Below are 20,763 nucleotides of genomic sequence, written 5' to 3' on the forward strand. Positions count from 1 at the left end.
AGAACAAAAACACAAGGGGAAATTGTAGGCTTAGTAGAGCATTTGGGATTCAGTGTGTGTGGAACAGGCTACTGGGATCCGCAAAGACTGAAAAATGTTCCCGTGAAGTGCAGGAACCAGCCAGAACTGGAAGATTACAGACAATAGCCTAAACCCAGGTGGTAAACAAAGCTGCTTGAAGAAAACATACTGTTCAAAAGAAAGTGTTATGTTAGAGATGTCATTATTTATTGTAAAAAAAGGAGTTCCCAAAGGAAGCAGTGAATGGACTGTGAACAATCTGAAATATACTATGACTCTTTAAGGCACAGTGTTTGATATGAAATAGGGTTTTTAAAAGTGCAAACAAACAGAACAACATGCGGTGTGATAAAAGAAGTGGCACAAGAGGACTGAGGAGAAGGTGTGAACAGTAGGGACCAGCATTCCCAGGTGTCCTTCCCACCTGGGCCGACAGCTGGGAGTGAGGGGAACAATGCACAGCATTGGGCTTCTGAGTCTTTCTAAAAGGCTGGGTTGAGTTTAAAGGAGGTGAGGACAGAAGGTTCAGTGTGCCCTTAGAGCCCAGGACATTGAGGAAATACAATGGATTAAACTATGTCATAATTTCAAAGGAATATTATTTAACAAAATGTATATGAAAAGTCCATGATATGTTACACATTCTTCAAAAAAATGCCCGGTATTCAAAAGGCTTGTTATCATCAAAGAATTAGTGAGTTTCTTAGTAAAGGGTGGCAATGTACTAAGTGAAAATGCATTTCAGGGAGGACCGGGGGAGACCTGGAAGTCAGAGGACTAGGTCAAGTTCAGTAGAGCATGTGAGAGTGCACTCCACAGAGTGTGAGCACTCTAATGGGTGCGCTCTACAGCGTGTGTGTGCGCTCTGCACAGTGCGTATACTCTACAGCGTGTGTGCCCTACAGAGTGCGTGCGCTCTAACGGTGGGTGTGAACTCTAGCCGTGTGTCTGTTCTCTAACAGAGCGCATTACTGTCCTAGGTCCTCTAGCAGGGCATGTGCCCTCTAGCACTGCGTGTGTGCTCTAGCGGAGCATATGCATTCTAATACTGTACACAGGTTCTAATGTAGTGAGAACTCTAGCAGACCGTGTGTGTGTGTTTTGTGTTCCAGCAGGGCGTGTGCACACTGACGTGGTACAGGCACCGTAGCAGTGGGTGTACTGTAACGCAGTACCTGTGAGCTAACGGAGTGTGCACGCTCCAACATAGCACCTGTGTTGTAGCATAGTACACATGCTCCAGTATGTCTCACAGTAACAGAAAACTAAGCTTTACCTTCTGCCAGTCGCTGCTTCCACCCTTGTGCTGCATATGCAAAGAATTCGTTATTTAGAGCTGAAGTACTGAGGCGTAAAATTCCATCACTGCCCATCTAGGAAATAAGCCGACAAAACAATATTCGATCAGAAATAATTCAGAGTGAAAGCATGCAAAAGGGAAACAGAGTTGAGTTCTCTCTCTCTCTGTGTGTGTGTGTGTGTGTGTGTGTGTGCATGTGAGTGAGTATGTGTTTTTTTTTTTTTTTTGTGTGTGTGTGTGAAGGAATGATGTAGGAAGAAGGAAGAAAAGGAAAAGGAACTGAACCAATGACTCCCTGGTTATCAATCACATGCCTTCTGCTTGCTGACTTCCAGCCCAGAGACAATTAGTGCCATCTCTGGCTACAGTTGGGCTGATTATAGGAGATAAAAAGATAGAGCACAGTCAAGCAGGGAATGCGGAGGGCTGAAAGATGCTGAGGGGATGCATGGGTGGGCAGGAGTAGTGGAGAACGAGCATGCAAGAAGTGGAGTCAGTGTGGTGCTGAGAGCATAGGCCATACTGCCAAAGAGCAAGCATGTAAGTTCATATATGGGACATGACAAGGATCTGTTAAATAATTTGCATGTGTGTGTATGTACCTGTGTGTGTGAGGGCAAGTAAACACTAGTGCTCATGGCTGTGTTGTGTGTATACTGTGGTGTGAATGTAGAAGTCAGTGGATGCCATGCTTGGTGGTTTCTCCCCTTCCACCATGTGGATCCTGGTGGTTGAACCCGTGGCATCAGGCCTGGTGGCTAGTGCTGTCCTTGTGGGGCCATCTCACCAGCCCACAAGGAGATGCCATATGTCCACGCTTTTATTATTCCTTCTAGTCTCCATCTTTGGCCATACAAATAACCATCTTAAAGATTTAATGCAATGGTTGTGTGAACATATCATCAGATAAATCATCTCTCAGGAGTAAAGAGGAATATGGATTCTGAAAAAACATACTATCTGGTCCAGACTGGGTTACAGAAAATCAAACTGAGAGAAGGCAGACATCAGGAACGTGAGAGGTCTGATGACTAATGGGAGGGCAGCAGAGGGGATGCTTACCAGCTCCATCTAAGGAGAAGCTGGACACCACTCAAATACTCAGTGTTCTGACCAATTTTACACAAGATTTCCTCCACTCATTGCTTACTCTCTATGTCACCGTTATTTAACAGGAACTTCTTAGGCCACCAGTGTGAGCTGACTTACCTGGTCCTTGTGTGGGTGCTAGCAATGGAGAAGAAGTCCCTCTCCCTAAGTTCCCAGTACATGTTACATGGACCAAATGATTCTGTTTCCTCCCGAGCCTTTCCCTTAATCTGTGCTCTGTGTGACTGGGATGGTTAGTATTGACTGTCATTTTGACAGAATGTAGAATCATCTAGAACACAAACCTCAGGGCACACCTGTGAAGAGGTGTCTAGATTGTGCTAATGAGTACAAGAAGCCCACTCTACATGTGTGTGGTAGCACTCCATGGGTTAGAGCCTAAATGCAAAGAATAAAATGAGCCAGGAGCCAGCATTCATCAATGTCTGTTCCTAGCTGCCACTGTCATGATGTCCCTACTGTGATAAACTGGATAAGCTATGAGCCAAGATAAAGCCTTTCTTCAGTTGCTCCTTGTCAGGTATTTGGTTACAGTAACTTTTAAAGTAAGTAGCATAGTAGCCATGATAAAGTTTTATGGTCATCAAGACAAAGCCTCTACCTTTTGTGAAAAACACTGCACAATCTGTCTTTTGACTGGATAATTCTAGAGCATCATTCTTGGAATTCGGTTTAACCACTTTTTCATTAGGTGTTATTGTTGGTAAGTTTCCAAAGCCTAGGATACGTGGATCTTACAGCTGAGAGTAGAATGGGGTAGTCCCAGTACCCCCTTGCCTACTGTGCATCCTGTCCTCCAAGTTCTACATTTAGTGAGATTAGAAGCCCACTTCCACCCTGGATCAATCAATTCTAATTGGACATGTTGCTCATTTTGATGCTAGTGTTGTTTGGGGGTCACAAATGCCCTGTGCATTGTAACAAAATTAGTAGCATGTCTGGTGCATGACCAACCCCCTCCAAGAATTTGTGACAGGCAGTCTTCATGCAAGTGCTATGAGAGCTAGAATGAAGCCAGCAGTGGTGATGCTCCATCCAGATCCTGAAGCCCACACAAGACAAACCAGCCAGGAAAATGGTCAGATGCCCTAGTCCCTCCCAAGTCTATAAAGTCTTAGACTTCTGCTCTAGTCCAGAGGTCTTGAATGTAACCTGCAGGAATAACCTGGGAACAACGCAGGTCCATGAGAAACACGGGTGACTGCAAATAAGACATAAGCCAGAGAATTTGGGCTTTAATCTCTGCCTGGGACTGGCCTACTGAGTGCTTCTCAAGTAAATGTGACATTCTGGATTAGTGGCCTCCCTGCCAAAGTGTCTCCTTTAATTTACTTCTACATTTTATGACATTTTCTAGCTTGAGTCACAAGGCAGAGGATCCATGAGGCCCTATTCTAGGAAACAGAACTCCCTCTAAAACTGATGACATCTCAGAAAAATCTAAAAGATCTATGCCTACAAAGGTGGCTTCAGGTATGTGTAAAGATGAAAAGGGGAGGGGCAGCGGATATGGAGTCATTGATAAATGCTGTTGGAAGAGGTAGGGGACAGATGATCAAAGGACAGTAAGTGATGGTGATCCTCAGGACTGGTGAAGGTCTTTGGGGTCAAGGAGGCCAGCGCACGGTGAGTATCTCGGAGGAAGAGCTAAAATCTCCTAGTATCACTCTGGCAGGAGGAAGTTAAAGATGTCTGCCTTTGAGGCCAAGCAGATTTTCCAGAAATGTTGCCAGTGTGTCCAGTGGTCTGTTTCTAAGCCTGGAATGTGGACAAAGCCTGCGTGAGGGTCCCCACGGTGCAGGAGAAAGGCTACTCCACTGGGAGAGAGGAAAAAAAGAGTAGTGGGTATGGGGCAAGTTTCCCACAAAGCAAAGGAGCCTGTGCACGGAGAATACCTGTGTTTACACATGGATTTACACATGTGTTTACACCTCGGGATGGGGAGGAAGGAAGTGTTCTGTGTTTAGGGACACGCATGGAACTGACCCATCAACAACCTATGTGATTTGCAGAGTCCCCAGTGTTCTCCATAATGGTTTTCTGGCTAGCTTTATTTTGGTTAGTGGAAGATTTGAAATTTATCTCTGGCAGATCACCTACAGAGTTCTCTTCCACATACTCTGCCAAGCTTGGGGCTCAGTTACTAATTTTAAGACACAAAGGAACATCAGATCCAGGGTAGCTCTGACAGCTTCTCAAGATCTGAGCACATGAAGATGCAGTGTGATATAAACACACTCTAGAACATGGAAGCTAGCCCTGGAGAAAGATCATTTTCTCTTCAAATAGCAAGTACATCAACAGTAAGGTTCCCAACCTATGGGAGACAGCACAATTAAACACCACGGCTAAAACAGACTTAGGAAATGTGTGCCAATAAAACTTTTAAAATACACTATTAATTTTATGGCCCTTAAAAATACTGTCTGAAAGATATAACACTTTAATGAACTAGAACAATAAACATTTCTGAAAGGTTAGTTATTTATTGATGAGCTATAAATTCTGTTTTTTATTAGCCATGATAGAAACATTCATTCTGAATAAATCTTCTCTCATGATGAAGTGTCTAGCTAAGCTATTGATTAGCCGTGCTTCCTTTTAAATTAGCAAGAAAAAAAAAAACTGACCAAAATTATTTCTCCAGGGAAAATAAGAGTAAGGAGAAGTGGATTCAAGCACAGATTCTGAGATGATCCAAAGGTTTAAACTTTCTTGACGCGTTTATTGTTTGCCTTTGCTGTTGGTTACTAAAACATTTTAACTGGTTGTGTTAATGCACTCCTGTAATCACATTCCTATGAGGTTCATTCAGGAGGAGTATTATGAATTTTAGGTCTGCCTGGACTCCAAGATGATATTTCATTTCAAAAACAAAAAGCAAAACAAACAAACAAAAATTTCGAAACAAAAGTGACAGAAATATTTGGGCATGGATATATGTCAGGTAGAAGTGACAGAAATATTTGGGCATGGATATATGTCAGGTAGAATTTAAAGCATTAAACAAACACTATGCAATATTATCTAACAATTGAACTTACACTTAATAAAATAATTTTTTCAATTTTGTGTGTGTGTGACAGAGAGAGAGAGAAAGAGAGAGAGAAAGAGAAGGGGAAGGGTCCGATTCCAGGGTCTCATATAGCCCAGGCTGGCCTCACTCTAGCTAATGCTGAACTTAAACTTCTATTCTTCCTCCTTCATCTTCCAAGTGCTGATATCACAGACCACCAAGATCAATATATTACCTAACTATTACTATTTTCTCTTTTATGTTTTCTTATTTTGCCTCTTCCAGTCACTTCCCTGCACAGTAAGAACACTCATTAGAGGAACATGAGAAGTGGAAAACGGGCAACAATGCATCTAGAAATACAAGCAACTTAGACTTCATTCTGTAGACAGTGGAGAGCTGTTCACTGTAAAGCCAAAATCTGGTGAAAAGAATCAAGTTAGTGCCCATAAGTAAGCTGGGTGCTGGTTTACTCTGACAGTGTTAGGGTACTCTCTCCTGTATTCACTGTTAAAAAAGGAGCTAACTGTGGCCACACTTGGAGGAAGTGGGAAAGAGCATATTTGGTAAACATCGAGGCAAGGAATAAAAACAGAGTACTCAGGTGTGGGAGGGAAGAAGAAGGAGTGAGGCACCTCAATATCACGGGCAGCATGGCTGGCAGCAGGTCCTCCTGGTCCTGGACTCCATGTAACATTCAGCTTGTCCACTGATGGAGTCAGCTAGACATGATTAAATCTGATATCTTAAAGGGGCTGTTCAGACTTTGGGGAAATGGCGTCCTAACATGGATGTAAGGTGAGGGAGTGTTGGAAAAATGATATGTATTATGAATGTGCTAACAGCCATCAAAACACTTAGAATTACTTAGGTCAACAGAGTATGCAGAGCCCTGTGCAAACTGTTTTGTTCCCATTAAAAAATAATCAATACGATCTTTAGAGGAAAGGAAACCCAGACAGTGAGACACTAAGCAGGGAAACTAATTCTAATACAGTGTCATGCTAGAGAGCAATGAACTCTGCACCATGTCACTGAGTCACTTATATTCTATTTGGTCAAGAACTCCATTATGAAAATGAGAGCATTCTGTTCTCTCTAAAAAGCAACTCTTCATTCCTATACCCTACCACTCAGAGGGATACTGACAGCTGGGGAGACTGATTATATATGTTCAGGTATCACTTGCAAAAGGGATTTTTTTTTCTCTAGAATTGCATGAAGGGACTTAAAGATTAAAAGAGGCTATGTGGGGGGGGGATGAGAAAGAGGAGAGAGGAGAGAATCACTAAAAGAAATAGGATCCAGAAATAGGATGAGAATGAGCTAAAGAATGCTTTGCAAATGATATTTGAGAATTAGTTTCAAAATTAGACTAAGACAATATTCCCCGAACTGTGTCTTCCAAAGCAGCTAAGATAGTAGATAGCTTTAGGGAAATGCACCTGCAAGGAAACTTTTTCTTCCAACAAATACAGTTTGTGCCTACTATTATATTTCCTTTTTTTTATTATACACAATCTTTAATATGCTGGAACTTTTTATAAGAATGGATTAGGCACTGTCTTACAACACTTATCAGCTTGTAATCCTCTCATGGAATAATTATCAAAATCTCATGGAGCAATTTCTCTCTGAGAATAGTCAGGGAAATAACACAGCAATGTGTGAGGACAGTCAGGATCAAACCATTTATGTCTAATGAAGGTGTTTCTGCATGTTCCATATGAAATTCATGTTTAACATAAAAATGAAAACGTTTTCAGATCTAGACATGAAAAAAATTCAAGATATTGCCAGAATAACAAAATTAAATATCCAAATGAATCATATAGAACGGGAAAGAAAAACCTGAAAATGGTATAATAATTCTTACTCTATTCTCTGAAGAACATCAAGATAAAATCCTGCTACAGACTGCAACTCACACAGTCACAACTGGTCAGAGCGCTGACCTTAAGTGAGGGTAAGTGATCATCTCTAAATCAGACATCTTTATCACGTGCGCACCTCCCTGCCTCCAAGGCTTAGGAAACAGCATGGAAAACAGGAGAGAAAGACTGTATGAACACAGTCGGGCAAGTGTCCTTGCTGAATCGTGGAACATCTTTTGAGTATATGGCCAGGAGTAGTATATTTGGACTGAGAAATTGCCTTATTGATTTCCAAAGTGGCTGTACAATTTCGCACTCCCAACAACAATGGAGGAGTGTTCCCCTTGCTGCACATCCTCACCAGCAGGTTCTGTCACTTGTGATTTTTGATCTTAGCTATTCTGATAGGTGTAAGATGGAATCTCAGAGTCATTTTCATTTGCATTCCCATGATGACTAAGGACACTGAGCATTTCTTTAAGTGTTTCTCAGCCATTAGAGTTTCTTCTGTTGAGACTTCTTTGTTTAGTTCTATACCATTTTTTAAATAGGTTATTTGTTTTGTTGGTGTTTAATTTTTTGAGTTATTCAAATATTTTGGATATTATCCCTCTGTCAGATGTAGGGTTGGTGAAGATCTTTTCCCAGTTTGTAGGCTGCCGTTTTGTTCTATTGACAGTCCTTTGCCTTACAGAAGGTTTTCAGTTTCATGAGGTCCCATTTATAAATTGTTGATCTTAGAGCCTGGGTTGTTGGTCTTCTGTTTAGGAAGTTTTCTCCTATGCCAATGAGTTCCAGGCTTTTCCCTAATTTCTCTTCTAATAGTTTTATGTTGAGGTCTTTGATCCACTTGGACTTGAGATTTGTGCAGGGTGATGAATAGGGCTCTAGTTGCATTCTTCTTCATGCAGACATCAGTTAGACCAGCACCATTTGTTGAAGATCCCCAGACCCAAAGAAGCCAAGTAACAAGGAAGGCTCAAAAGAGGATACTTGAACCCCACTCAGAAAAGGAAATAGAATGATTGTCTGAAGTGGCTCAAGAGAGGGAACTGGGTGGGAGAGAGTGTGGGGAGGGAAATGAGGGTGAGGATCAGATGTGGGGAGAGCAGTGGCGGGAGGTGAAAGGCAGGAAGAGAGAAGGGAAACCAATGGGGAGGACATCTCTGAGACAAGCTGGAGGCCTATGACAGAGGAAGCTCCTCGGAGGATATGGGAGTGACTCTATCTGAGCCTCCTAGCTGCAGGGAACATGGAGACTGAAGGTGGCACCTCTTATCCAGGTGGGACTTCCATTGGAGGGAGGGAACATCCACCTACCCCACAAAACCTTTGATCCAAAATCTACACTGCCTACAAGATGTGGAGCGATCAAGATGAAACAGAGAAAGCGTGAATGGCCAACCGATGACTGGCCCACCCCATAGAAGAAATTCAACCCTTGACACCATTAACGAAACTCTGCTATGCTTTCGGACAGGAGCTTAGCATGACTTTCCTTTCAGAGGCTCCACACAGGAGCAGAATGAAACACATGCTGAGACCCACAGCCAAACTTTAGGCAGACCTACAGGAGTCTTGTGGAAGAGTCCAGGGAAGGATAGAAAGTCCTGGAGGGGACAAGAACCTTTCAAGAAGACCAACAATGTCAACTAACCTAGGGCCATAGGGGGCTTACAGAGACTGAAGCACCAACCAAAGATCATGCATGGACTTGACCTAGACCCATGCCACATATGTAACTGATGGGCAGCTTGGTCCTCATATGGGTCCCCTGTCAACAAGGGGAGTGTGGGCCAAAGCTGACATGGGGATAACTTTGTTTAAAAATAAAAGACTATACAAAACAGGAATTGAGGAGGACTTACTATAAAATCGTTTTCGGAATACGACAGGACTGTCACACTTATACACTGTTTGTAGTTGTGCTTTCCTGCATAAGACCTGCAGAAGATCAAGCCGGTAAAAACTGTCACATGGGTAGGGAAGGGGTCACGAAGTCCCACCCCTACCTGAGGAGCTATTGGCAGTGGATTGGTATAGGGTACAGAGTGTCATTTTTCTTCAGGGATGTGAGCCCTTGTGGGCTGACCATGCTCTGCTGGGTAGCTCCACACTCAGACACAAATAGGCAGCAATAAATAGATTCAGCAGGTAATACAAAAAAAAAAAAAAAAAAAAAAAAGAACATGAGGTTGAGAGGGAAGAGTACTGGGAGGAGTTGGACGGTGGGCTTAGGGTGCAGATGTGGTAAAGAGACATGGTACATATGTATGAAATTCTCCACAAATAAATAAACATATTTAAATTTCTTTGCAGGCAATTTCATTATTTTCTATTTTTTAATCTTTATGTGCATAAGCAACTGTTTTTATAAAAAAATGAGGTTTTCATTATACAGACATAAAGACATAAAAGAACTTTTTAAAGTTATGTCATTTTCATCCTTTCACCCGATTTTAAAAAATGCACAGAATCAAAATAAATGAACAAAGGAGAAACTTCGGAGAGAAAATATTATGAAAAAAAATCAACAGTTAGATGGAAAAGTGGAAGGCTTTTGTGTCATAATTGTTATGACAGAGTTTCAAAGCTGATTTTCATAATAAAAGCCTCCCCTGTTCCATGCCTAGATGATTTCCTTTCTTCCCACTGCCTGCTGCTTTTGTGATAGGCGCTCAACCCCAGGAAGAACTGACAAGGTACAGAGTTCAGCAGGGAAGGGTGGGAGCTAGGTCAGCTGCATCAAGGAGGAGGCCAGGGGTCATTTCGAACCGGAAGAAATTCTGGCAGAGGAGTGGGCAAGAGTACAGGACATTTGGTTATTGAGATTTGAATACATGCATTGAAAAGGGGCTCGAAAAAGCAAAAAAAGATTCTCAGGTGGTACAATGGGAACTAGATGTGTGGAAAATGATTCTTTCTCCTTATAACAAATGGTACACACTGCGTGTGTGTGTTGTATATACATATGTGTGACCTCGCATGTATTACACATGCTGTGTGCATGCGTTTATGAGTATATATTATACACATGCACACACACATACATATCTGTTTTCCCTCTGAAAATCCACTTTGTAAATAACTTAAGCTCCTGAATAAAATTATGGCCTCCAGTCCACACATTTAATTCTGTTATGATGATTAACCAGATGTTGATGGGGGGGGGGGATTCCATAGAACAAGACATATGGGATAGTAATTTTGCAGTCTTAGTGACCAGAAAAATGAATTTTTTTTTTTCTAACAAGGCTATTAAAAGTTTTTCTCTTAATTTCAGGACATACACTGGGGAGACAGTTGTCTCAAAGACATAGAAACCTTTAGAAAACAAACGGAAGAGAAGCTCAGTATTGGGTTGTGAGTGGGTTCAGTTACTGCGTGTCCACTAGGAGGCTCGTATGGGTTTTTGGTGTCTCTTCCCAGCAATATCAGCAACAGTAATTACGGTCCAGGGATGCTGTCCTGTACCTTTAATATTCTGAACCCCTTTAAATAATTAATGTGCCCTCAATTTGCCACACAGTGTAGGCTAATTTAAATAGTGCTTCAGCTGCCTGTTCAGACAAAATGTAGCTTGTATCAGAATCAGGAAAAAGAAAATAAAGACAGCTAAAGAAAAGCATAAACCCTCTGACAGATGAAGCCTTGATCTAAAATTAGAATAGTAAGCTTTGATATTCATGGAGCATCTACTTGATGACAAATCTGTAGACAACTGATGGCCACATCTTGGGGCCATTTGATAGGCACTAATGAGAAGTCTTGTTTTCATAATGACACAAAGGCAGATAATAAAAGTTGAACAAGGCTCACCAAATAAGCAAATGTGTACATATAATGTTTCCTGTTTGTTTTTTAGATAGGATCACTTATGTAGTCTCGCTTGGCTTTAAATCCCATAGGTAGCCAAAGATGAACTTGTTCTCCTGATCTTTCTGCCACGGTCTCTGAAGTTCTAGGATTATAGGTTTTCACCACCACATCCAGCTTTTGCATATTGTTTATAAGGTAATGTCCCTTTAAATTTTTTCCAGTGTTCCCTCTGTGGGAGGGAAAGGAGAAATGCAGACATTCAAATATACTCAGCCATTAAACAGAGCATGAGTGTTCTAGCTGCTGAAACTCAAGCTCATGTTCTCACAGAGATAAAATAAGGTTATGTTATAATATAGTGAGAACCAGAGAGTCACTGTTTCTATTTGTAATACTCTGAACAGCTGTGTTTAAGTAACTATCTATTAGTCACTCGTTTCTTTAACAAACACTTCATAAGCATCAACTATGTGCCAGGAACCATGAAATGGACAGACGTCTTCTGTTTCCACAAGAGCCAGGGCCCTACAGTGGGAACAGAAAGGATTCGGTGTTGGTAATACAAGAGAAGTTCTCAGAGTGGAATGGACATTAGGAGGAGCTCCTGACTTTGGCATTGCTCTGCCCTTGTCTCCTTTATTGTGGCTTTTTAAGCATCTTCTCTCTCCCACACCTGCTGCTTCCCATTGCCAGTTTGATAATAGCCCCTTCTCTTTATTATTCAATAAAACCTAGAACTCATAATAATAACAACTGCTATTAATTTAATGCTTGCAACAACTCTGCCCTCATTCTGTATTCATGGCTACAACAAAATTCCACAGACAGGTAACTTACATTGAAACCAAAATTGATTTCTCAATTTTGGAGGCTAGGGAGTCTAGCATTCAAGTGTCTTCAGATCTGGGATCTAGAAATTCCCATTTCCTGGTTCACAGATTGTGTTACCTTGCTATCTAACTTCAGTCATGCCCATCATGCTTTCAAAGGCCTCACCTAATAGTATCATCAGTATACATCTCCTATATGTGAATGTATGCATATGATACACACACACACACACACACACACACACACACACACACACATATTATAAAATATAAAAGCGCAAGAGGAATGCAAACATTCAGACCAAGCATCCATGCAAGATCTAGCCCCTAAAAGGCTTCCTTGTGTATGATACTAAAGTGCTTTCTTTCCATTAACATGTAGGTATTGTAGCTATTCTTTTGGTCAAGGTGGATCTGATAGGAGCTGGGAATATCACAGTTCAGATATCATAGTCCTTAGACACAGCTGAGGACTCTGGCCATGCAGAGTAAGGATGCGAGTATGTGGCAGAGGAGAGAAAACATGGACATAGGTTCATCGTTGCTGCTGCTGTTGCTTTAATACTTTTTGGTTGGAAATCTTTAGCCTGTGAAGTTCATCTCTCCACCGTTCAGCTCTATCATCAGTCAATGTGGATTTACTAGAATTTACTTCAGGGTTCTAGTGAGGAGTAAATTAATAAATATACACAGAACATACCAAATAACTCTGGTTTAGAGAACCGTCTCAGGAAGTTAATGAAGGGCTGATGATGTAAAAGCCTCAGGTAAACTGAGGCACCGTGGACAGGAGCCTGACACTGTTGATAACACCTGTGGCCTCTGGGTCCAGAAAGCTCCCCTCCACTGCGTTTACTACATTGCAACTGCAGAGGAACTGGCTAATGAACTCTTCCATCCCAACTCCTTTCTGTCCCCTAAGACCCCAAGTCCTCTGCACTACAGATGCACAGTTGCCACTCCTGAAGAGACTGGTGCCTTCATCGCTCTGATTAAACGGCAACCTACCTCTGAAGATGCCTGTCTGCTTTCTTCTATGTCCACGTGTACTCCATTAATCCTGATCTAACAGTTCAGGTTAATAATAACTATTTAGAGGGAGGCTAAGACAGAAGTGTGAATTTGGGACCAGTGGCTTCATAATGAGATCTTGTCTCAAAGTAAATGATGATACATAGATAGACAGATGGATGGATAGATAGATAGATAGATAGATAGATAGATAGATAGATACAGATATACATTCATACAAACATACATAGGTACACAGATACACAGACAACTAAAATAAGTAAACTTTTTAGAGGGTTTGACAGACCCTCTGTACCACTATAAAGTACCTCTACCGTTATGGTTTTCAACCCTTCTAATGATGCGACCCTTTAATACAGTTCCTCATTTGTGGTGACCCCAGCCAGAAAATTATTTTCATTGCTACTATGTAACTGTAATTTTACTATTGTTATAAACCAGAGCATAAATATCTGTGTTGTCCAATGGTCTTAGGCAATCCCAGCGAAAATGTCATTTGACTCCATGGGGGTCATGATCCACAAGTTGAGAGTCACTGCTCTTATGTGTGAAAAGCTTATATATAATTTAGTTTTGTGCATGAATGTGATTTCCTTCTGACACAAAAACAGGAGTGGTGAGAGGCCCTTACTCTGGCGGTTACATGAAATAAGAGTCATCCCATGCATTGCCTGGTGCACGGGCCTGTCATCCCAGTATCTTTGAATGCGGAAGCAGGATGATCTAATTGAAGACCATTTTAGATACAGATTAAGGTGATAACCAGCTTGGGTAAAAAGACTTCATCTGAAAATAAAACTGGACATTGGGCTGGCTACGCAGCTCAGTGATAGAAAAAGTGCAGTATGTAAAAGGTATCAAAGAGGAGGAAGAGAAGGAAAATTTAAAGGAGGAGAAGGGAAGGGAGGAAAAGAAAAAGCCATTTAAGAAAGGAGTGGGGGGAAAGTGGGGGGGGGGGGAGGGTCCAAGATGGTAGCGACCAGCACACATGTATCTGAGGGGCACAGGATCCCAAACTCCAAAATTGGTGAGTGGAGGGGTGGCTGAAGCCAGAACATCGACATTCCTGGGCGAGAGGGGACAACCTGTGAACTGAGACAGTTTGGATCCAGGTCACCCGTGGATGTCTTCTGGGAATGAGGGTGGCGAATATCGGATCCCCCCACCCTTGGACTGCCCCGTGCTCCAAGCACGGGCCTCCCTGCTCAGCAGAGGCAGCGGTGGCAGCTGATCCAAGAAGGAGACTCCATGCTCAGTGACTAAGATTGTAGAGGTGGCTGCCCCAAGTATGGGAGTCCCTTCCCAGAGGACAGACAGTGGACACCACTGAACTGACTGATCTACACTTTCATTTGCCCCTGTGGGCCAAAATCTGAGAGTAGAGAACAGGGGGATTTCCAATTAGGCCGGGGAGCCAGTGAGTGTGCCTTCAAGTGAGTGCTTGCAGAACCCCAGATCCAGGGTCCCCCTACTCTAACAACCAGATATCTGATCCCTCCCACCCACACACCCACTGTTGGCAACATAGGGATCCCTGGGACAGCGTTCTCAATACTGAAGCCCCTGTTCTATGGGTCTCCCAATGCAGTCCAGGCAAACATTTCCTAGAGACCAGATAGATCTGAATGCTAGGAGGACAATAAGACAGCCTTGTAGGCCATCGAGGCATTCAGGGTACCTGCATCTGTGCATTGCGCCCACGAACAGCACCAGCGCCCCCCCTCCTGTGCTTATGCTCCACCCTTCCAGGCATCTACATGCTCTAGCACCCTGTCCTTCAAGGCACACTTCCATGCACGCGCATGCACTCCCACACATGTGCCTGCGAACTTCCTCCCTTAGCTATAGCTGAAACACCAACATCCACTCTCGAACAGGTGGTCCTCTCTCATTTTTCTGAAGAATATTTCAGTCACCAGAGACAGAGTAACCAGTCTGAAGTACAGACTCCAGGAACAAACAGGGAAGATTATGGATAAGCAGATGGCTAGAGGTTGGAGTAAGAACATACCCAACAAAAATCAGGACATTATGGCTTCACAAGTGACATCAAAAATCAATGGATATTCTAATTCATTGGAAAAACAGGAAAATGATCTCATATTTATGCTTATCCAGTTATTAGAGACACATAAAGAGGAAATGTACAAAGCTCTCAAAGAAATACAGACAAATAGAGCCAAACAAATAGAGGCACAAGTAGAGGCATATAGAGAAGAAACTAGTAAAGCTCTTAAAGAAATACAGTCAAATACAGCTAAACAAATAGAGGTACATGTAGACACACAAGTAGTGGCATATAGAGGGAAAACGAACAAAAAAATAGAGGCCATCATGGAAAGATAAGACTCCACATTCAAACAGATGAAGAAAATCGTGCAAGACATGAAAACAGAATTAGAATCAATAAAGACAACACCTGGAGAAAACTCTGGAGCTAGAGAACATGGAGAAGGAAGGAATCACCAACAGAATACAAGAGATGGAAGAGAGAATGTCAGATGCTGAAGATACAGTTGCAGAAATTGATAAATGTCTCAAAGAAAAAGTAAAATTGGAAAAGTCACAAACACAAAACATCAGAGAAATCAGGGACACCATGAAAAGAAGAAATCTAAGAATAATAGGAGTAGGTGAAAAAGAAGATTCCAGGGTCCAAGGTCCAGAAAATATTTTCAGGAACATCATAGAAGAAAGTTTTCTCAACTTAAAGAAACAGATGTCCAGAAACATACAAGAGGCCTACAGAATGCTAAATAGACTAGACCAGAAAAGAAACTCCTCACATCACATAATAGTCAAAACACTGAATCTACAGAACAAACTAACTAAAAGGCAGAGATAAACTATCGAAATCAGAAAAAAAAAAAAACAAAAAAAAAAAAAAAAAAAAACAAAAACAAAAAAAAAAAAAAAAACATGAAAAGATAGACATAACAACAGACACCGAGGAAATCCAAATAAGCATTAGGTCTTACTACAAAAGCCTATATGCCACAAAATTTGAAAATCTAAATGAAATGGACAATTTTCTTGACAGATTCCATTTTCCAAAATTAAATCAAGATCAGGTAAATAGATTAAATAAGCCTATATTCCCCAAGGAAATAGAAGTAGTCATCAAAAGTCTGTCTTCCAAAAACAGCCCAGGGCCAGAAGGTTTTAGTACAGAATTTTATCGGACCTTCAAAGAAGAGCTAACTCCAATTCTCTTCAAACTATTCCACAAAATAGAAACTAAAGGAACATTACCAAACTCATTCTATGAAGCTGCAGTCATCTTGGTACCTAAACCACACAGAGACCAAACAAAAAAAGAGAACTTCAGACCTATCTCTCTTATGAATATTGATGCAAAAATACTCAAGAAAATACTTCCAAACCAAATCCAAGAACATATCAAAGATACCATACACCATGACCAAGAAGGCTTCATCCCAGGCATGCAGAGGTGGTTCAATATATGGAAATCCTTCAATGTAATCCACCATATAAACAAACTGAAGGAGAAAATAACACATGATTGTCTTCTAAGATGCCAGAAGAGCATTTGACAAAATCCAACAGCCATTCATGTTTAAAGTCTTGGAGAAATCAGGGATAGAAGGCACATATCTAAACATAGTAAAGACAATATACAGCAAGCCTATAGCCAACATCAAACTCAATAGAGAGAAACTTAAATCAATCCCACTAAAATCAGGCAGGGACAAGGCAAGGCTGCCTACTCTCTATTTTTTCAAGATAGTACTTGAAGTCCTTGGTAGAGCAATAAGACAACTAAAGGAGATTAGGGGATACATATCAGAAAGGAAGAAGTCAAAGTATCACTGTTGGAGATGATATGATAGTATATATGAATGACCCCAAAAATTCAACCAGAGAACTCCTTCAGCTGATAAACACCTTCACCAAAGTGGCTGGATGGAAAATTAACTCAAAAATATTTGTAGCCCTCCTGTATACAAAAGACAAAAGAGCTGAGAAAAAAATTAGGGAAACAACACCCTTCACAATAGCCACAAATAAGATTAACTACCTTGGTGTGACTCTAACCAAGCAAGTGAAAGATATGTTTGAAAAAAACTTTAAGTCTCTGAAGAAAGAAATCGAAGAAGATATCAGAAGATGCAAAGATCTCCTGTGCTCATGGATTGGTAGGATTAACACAGTGAAAATGACCATCCTGCCAAAAGCAATATACAGATTCAATGCAATTCCCATCAAAACACCAACACAATCCTTTACAGACCTTGAAAGAACAATTCTCAAATTCATATGAAAAAGCAAATAACCCAGAATTGTTAAAAACAATCCTGTAAACAGGAGATTGTCTGGAGGTATCTCCATCCCTGATCGCAAGATGTACTACACAGCAATCATAATAAAAACTGCATGGTACTGGCATAGAAACAGAATGGGGATCAATGGAATTGAATAGAAGACCCAGAATTGAACCCACACACCTATGGATAGTTGTTTCTGACAAAGAGGCCAAAACCATACAATGGAAAAAATACAGCATCTTCAATCAATGGTATTAGTCTAACTGGATGTCTACATGCAGAAAAATGCAAATAGATCCATATTTATCACCGGCACAAAACTAAAGTCCAAGTGGATCAAAGACCTTAACATAAAACTAGACACACTAAATCTGTTAGGAGAAAAAAGTGGAGAAGAACCTTGAACACATTGGCACAGGAGACAACTTCCTGAACAGAACACCAACAGCACAGGCTCTAAGATTAACAATCAATAAATGGGACCTCATGAAACTGAAAAGCTTCTGTAAAGCAAAGGACACTGTCAACAGAACAAAATAACAGCTTACTGAGAGGGAAAGAATCTTCACCAACCCTATATCTGACAGAGGGCTGATATCCAGAATATATAAAGAACTCAAGAATTTGAACAGCAACAAATTTAGTAATCCAAATAAAAATGGGGTACAGAGTTAAACAGAAAATTCTCAATAGAAGAATATCAAATGGCAGAGAAACACTTAAAGAAATGCTCAATGTCCTTAGTCATAAGGGAAATGCAAATGAAAACATTCCTAGATTTCACCTTACATCCATAAGAATGGCTAACATCAAAAACTCAAGTTACCCTATATGCTGGAGCGGATGTGGAGAAAGGAGAACCCTTCTCCATTGATGGTGGAAATGTAAACTTGTACAACCACTTTGGAAATCAATCTGATGCTTTTCTCAAACAATTAGGAATACTGCTATCTCAAGATCCATTATAGCATTCCTAGGCATATATTCAAAATATGCTCAAGGATTAAACAAGGACATTTGCTCAACCATGTTCATAGCAGCTTTATTTGTAATAGCCAGAATTTGGAAACAACCCAGATGTTCCTTAACTGTGGAATGGATACAGAAATTGTGTTACATTTACACAATTGAATACTACTCATCAAGTAAAAACAAGGAAATCATGAAATTTGCAGGCCAATGGAGAGAAGATCATCCAGAGTGAGGAATCCCAGAAGCAGAAAGACACACATGGTGTATACTCACTTATAAGTAGATATTAGACATATAATATAGGATAAACACACTAAAATCTGTATGTGTATAGAAGCTAAGCAAGAAGGAGGATCCTGGGTAAGATGATCAATCCTCTCTCAGAAAGGCAAACAGGATGGACATGGGAAGAGGGAGAAAACAGAGAACAGGACAGGAGCCTACCAGCCTACCACAGAGGGCCTCTGAAAGACTTAACCCAGCAGGGTTTCGAAGCAGATGCTGAGACTCATAGCCAAACTTTGGGCAAAGTGATGGGAATCTTATGAAAGAAGGTGCAGATAGAAAGACCTGGAGGGGTGAGGATCTCCACAAGGAGAGCAACAGAACCAAAAAATCTGGGCACAAGGGTCTGTTCTGAGACTGTTACTCCAACCAAGAACTAAGGAGGTACCCTTGAACCCCCTGCACAGATGTAGCACATTGTCCAAGTGGGTTCCGTAGTTAAGGGGAACAGGGGCTGTCTCTGACATGAACTCAGTGGCTAGTTGTTTGATCACCTCCCACTGAGGGGGGAGCAGCCTTACCAGGCTACAGAGGGAGACAATGCAGCCAGTCCTGATGAAATCTGATAGGCTAGGAACAGGTGGAAGGGGAGGAGGACCATCTCTATCAGTGGTCTGGGGAAGGGGCAAGGGAGGGGAAGAGGGAGTAAGGGTGAGATTGTGAGGGGGTTACTGCTGTGATAAAAATGAATATATTGTAATTAATAAAAATAAATTAATAATAAAAAAGAAGAAATAAGAAAGGAATACCCCCTGCTCAGATATAGCCCATAGGTATCTCAGTTTCTATGTGGGTTCCTGAGTAAGGGGAACAGAGCTGCCCCTGTCATGAACTTGGTTGCTTGTTCTTTGATCACTTCCCCCTCATGATGAGGCCTTTCCAGGCCACAGAGAAAGAGGATCCAAGCAGTACTGATGAGACTTGATAAGCAAGGGGCAGATGGCAGAGGAGGAGAACTCCCCCTTTCAGTGGACTAGGAAAATGGGATAGCATAGAAGAGAGAAGGAGGGTGGGACTAGGGGTTGAGGAGGGGACTACAATCAGGATATACAATGAATAAATTGTAAAAGATGTAAAATAAAAGGAAAAAAATAAAATAAAATGACCAAAAAAAAAAAAAAAAAAAAAAGAAAGAAAGAAAGGAATACCTATACTATTTACTTCCTAGGGAGAGGAGTAGCCCTTTAAGAGCTGAGGGCTTCACAGGCTCAGAAAAACAAACGTTGCACATCTGGTATCATATAAGGAACCTATAATGAAAATGTGTGTGTGTGCATGTGTGTGTGTGTGTGTGTGTGTGTGTGTGTGTGTATGTGTAATCACAAAACTAGAAGGGGTTCACGAAAAGCAAGTAAGAGATCTTAGGGCAAGAGGAAAACAGGGTAGAAACATAGAAGAGAAAAACTGAAAGAGAAATACCTTAAGAGGGAAAGGAGCTTGCCTGGTCAGCCCCTGCTTACATTGTCAATTCATTCCTGAGCCATGAGACTAATGCCTGAGCCAGGAAGATGCTAAAAGTGTGATCGCTTCAGTGGCTGAACTGGATACACTGTGTGGCAGAGAAGTTGAACTCTGGGCGGGCAAGGAAAACTCAGTTGCTCACTTCATCAGTGGACAGACACTACTTGTTAAAAACCTGTTTGTTCCTGGGTGTATGTGCTTCAGTTTAAAAAATACAGGGAGAGAATACAGGATGTGAAGGCCTACAGCCAAAGCACCAAAGAGAGGTGTTGTAAACAGCAGGCTTTAATTTCTAGGAGGGCAGAAGCTTAAAAAAAAAAAAAACCAAAAAAACCAAAACAATGATTTAATAAACTCACTTTTGTGTGTTTAAAATGTGTCATTATTTGATACATCATGCAACACAAGCCAGTGTTTGTATAATTCTGCCTACCAGGTACTTTTGTTAAATGATCCCATAAAGAACATATAGATACCAGAAGCTACTATTAGCTACTGTCCTTTCTGCGTAGTAAGAAAGAGAAAAGAGAAAGAAATAAGGTCTTTCTGCCTCAGTCACCAACACTTGCTGCTGTTGTTGTGTGCAAGTCAACCACGTTCAAGCAATCCTGTAACTAGAAGGTACCCTTCCTTCTATTAAGCATAGCACAAAGCACAATTTAATTGTTGTACACAAGCCAATTCCTCTAACGTTCTCAAGGAAGGAAGGAAGGAAGGAAGGAAGGAAGGAAGGAAGGAAGGAAGGAAGGAAGGAAGG

The 20,763-nt window shown here is 41.3% G+C and overlaps 1 protein-coding gene across 1 annotated transcript in view; it reads right to left on the reverse strand.

The window, feature by feature from the left end:
• Asxl3 (ASXL transcriptional regulator 3) overlaps positions 1–20,763 on the reverse strand; it is a 146,890-nt gene that overhangs the window by 13,947 nt on the left and 112,180 nt on the right. Inside the window, exon 8 of the mRNA XM_055625721.1 lies at positions 1,298–1,394. Within this exon, the coding sequence (XP_055481696.1) occupies positions 1,298–1,394 (97 nt within the window). The remainder of the gene's footprint in view (positions 1–1,297; positions 1,395–20,763) is intronic.

Source organism: Psammomys obesus, unplaced genomic scaffold (assembly GCF_907164565.1).
Source record: "Psammomys obesus unplaced genomic scaffold, mPsaObe1.curated_primary_1811, whole genome shotgun sequence".
NCBI classification, from domain to species: domain Eukaryota; kingdom Metazoa; phylum Chordata; class Mammalia; order Rodentia; family Muridae; genus Psammomys; species Psammomys obesus.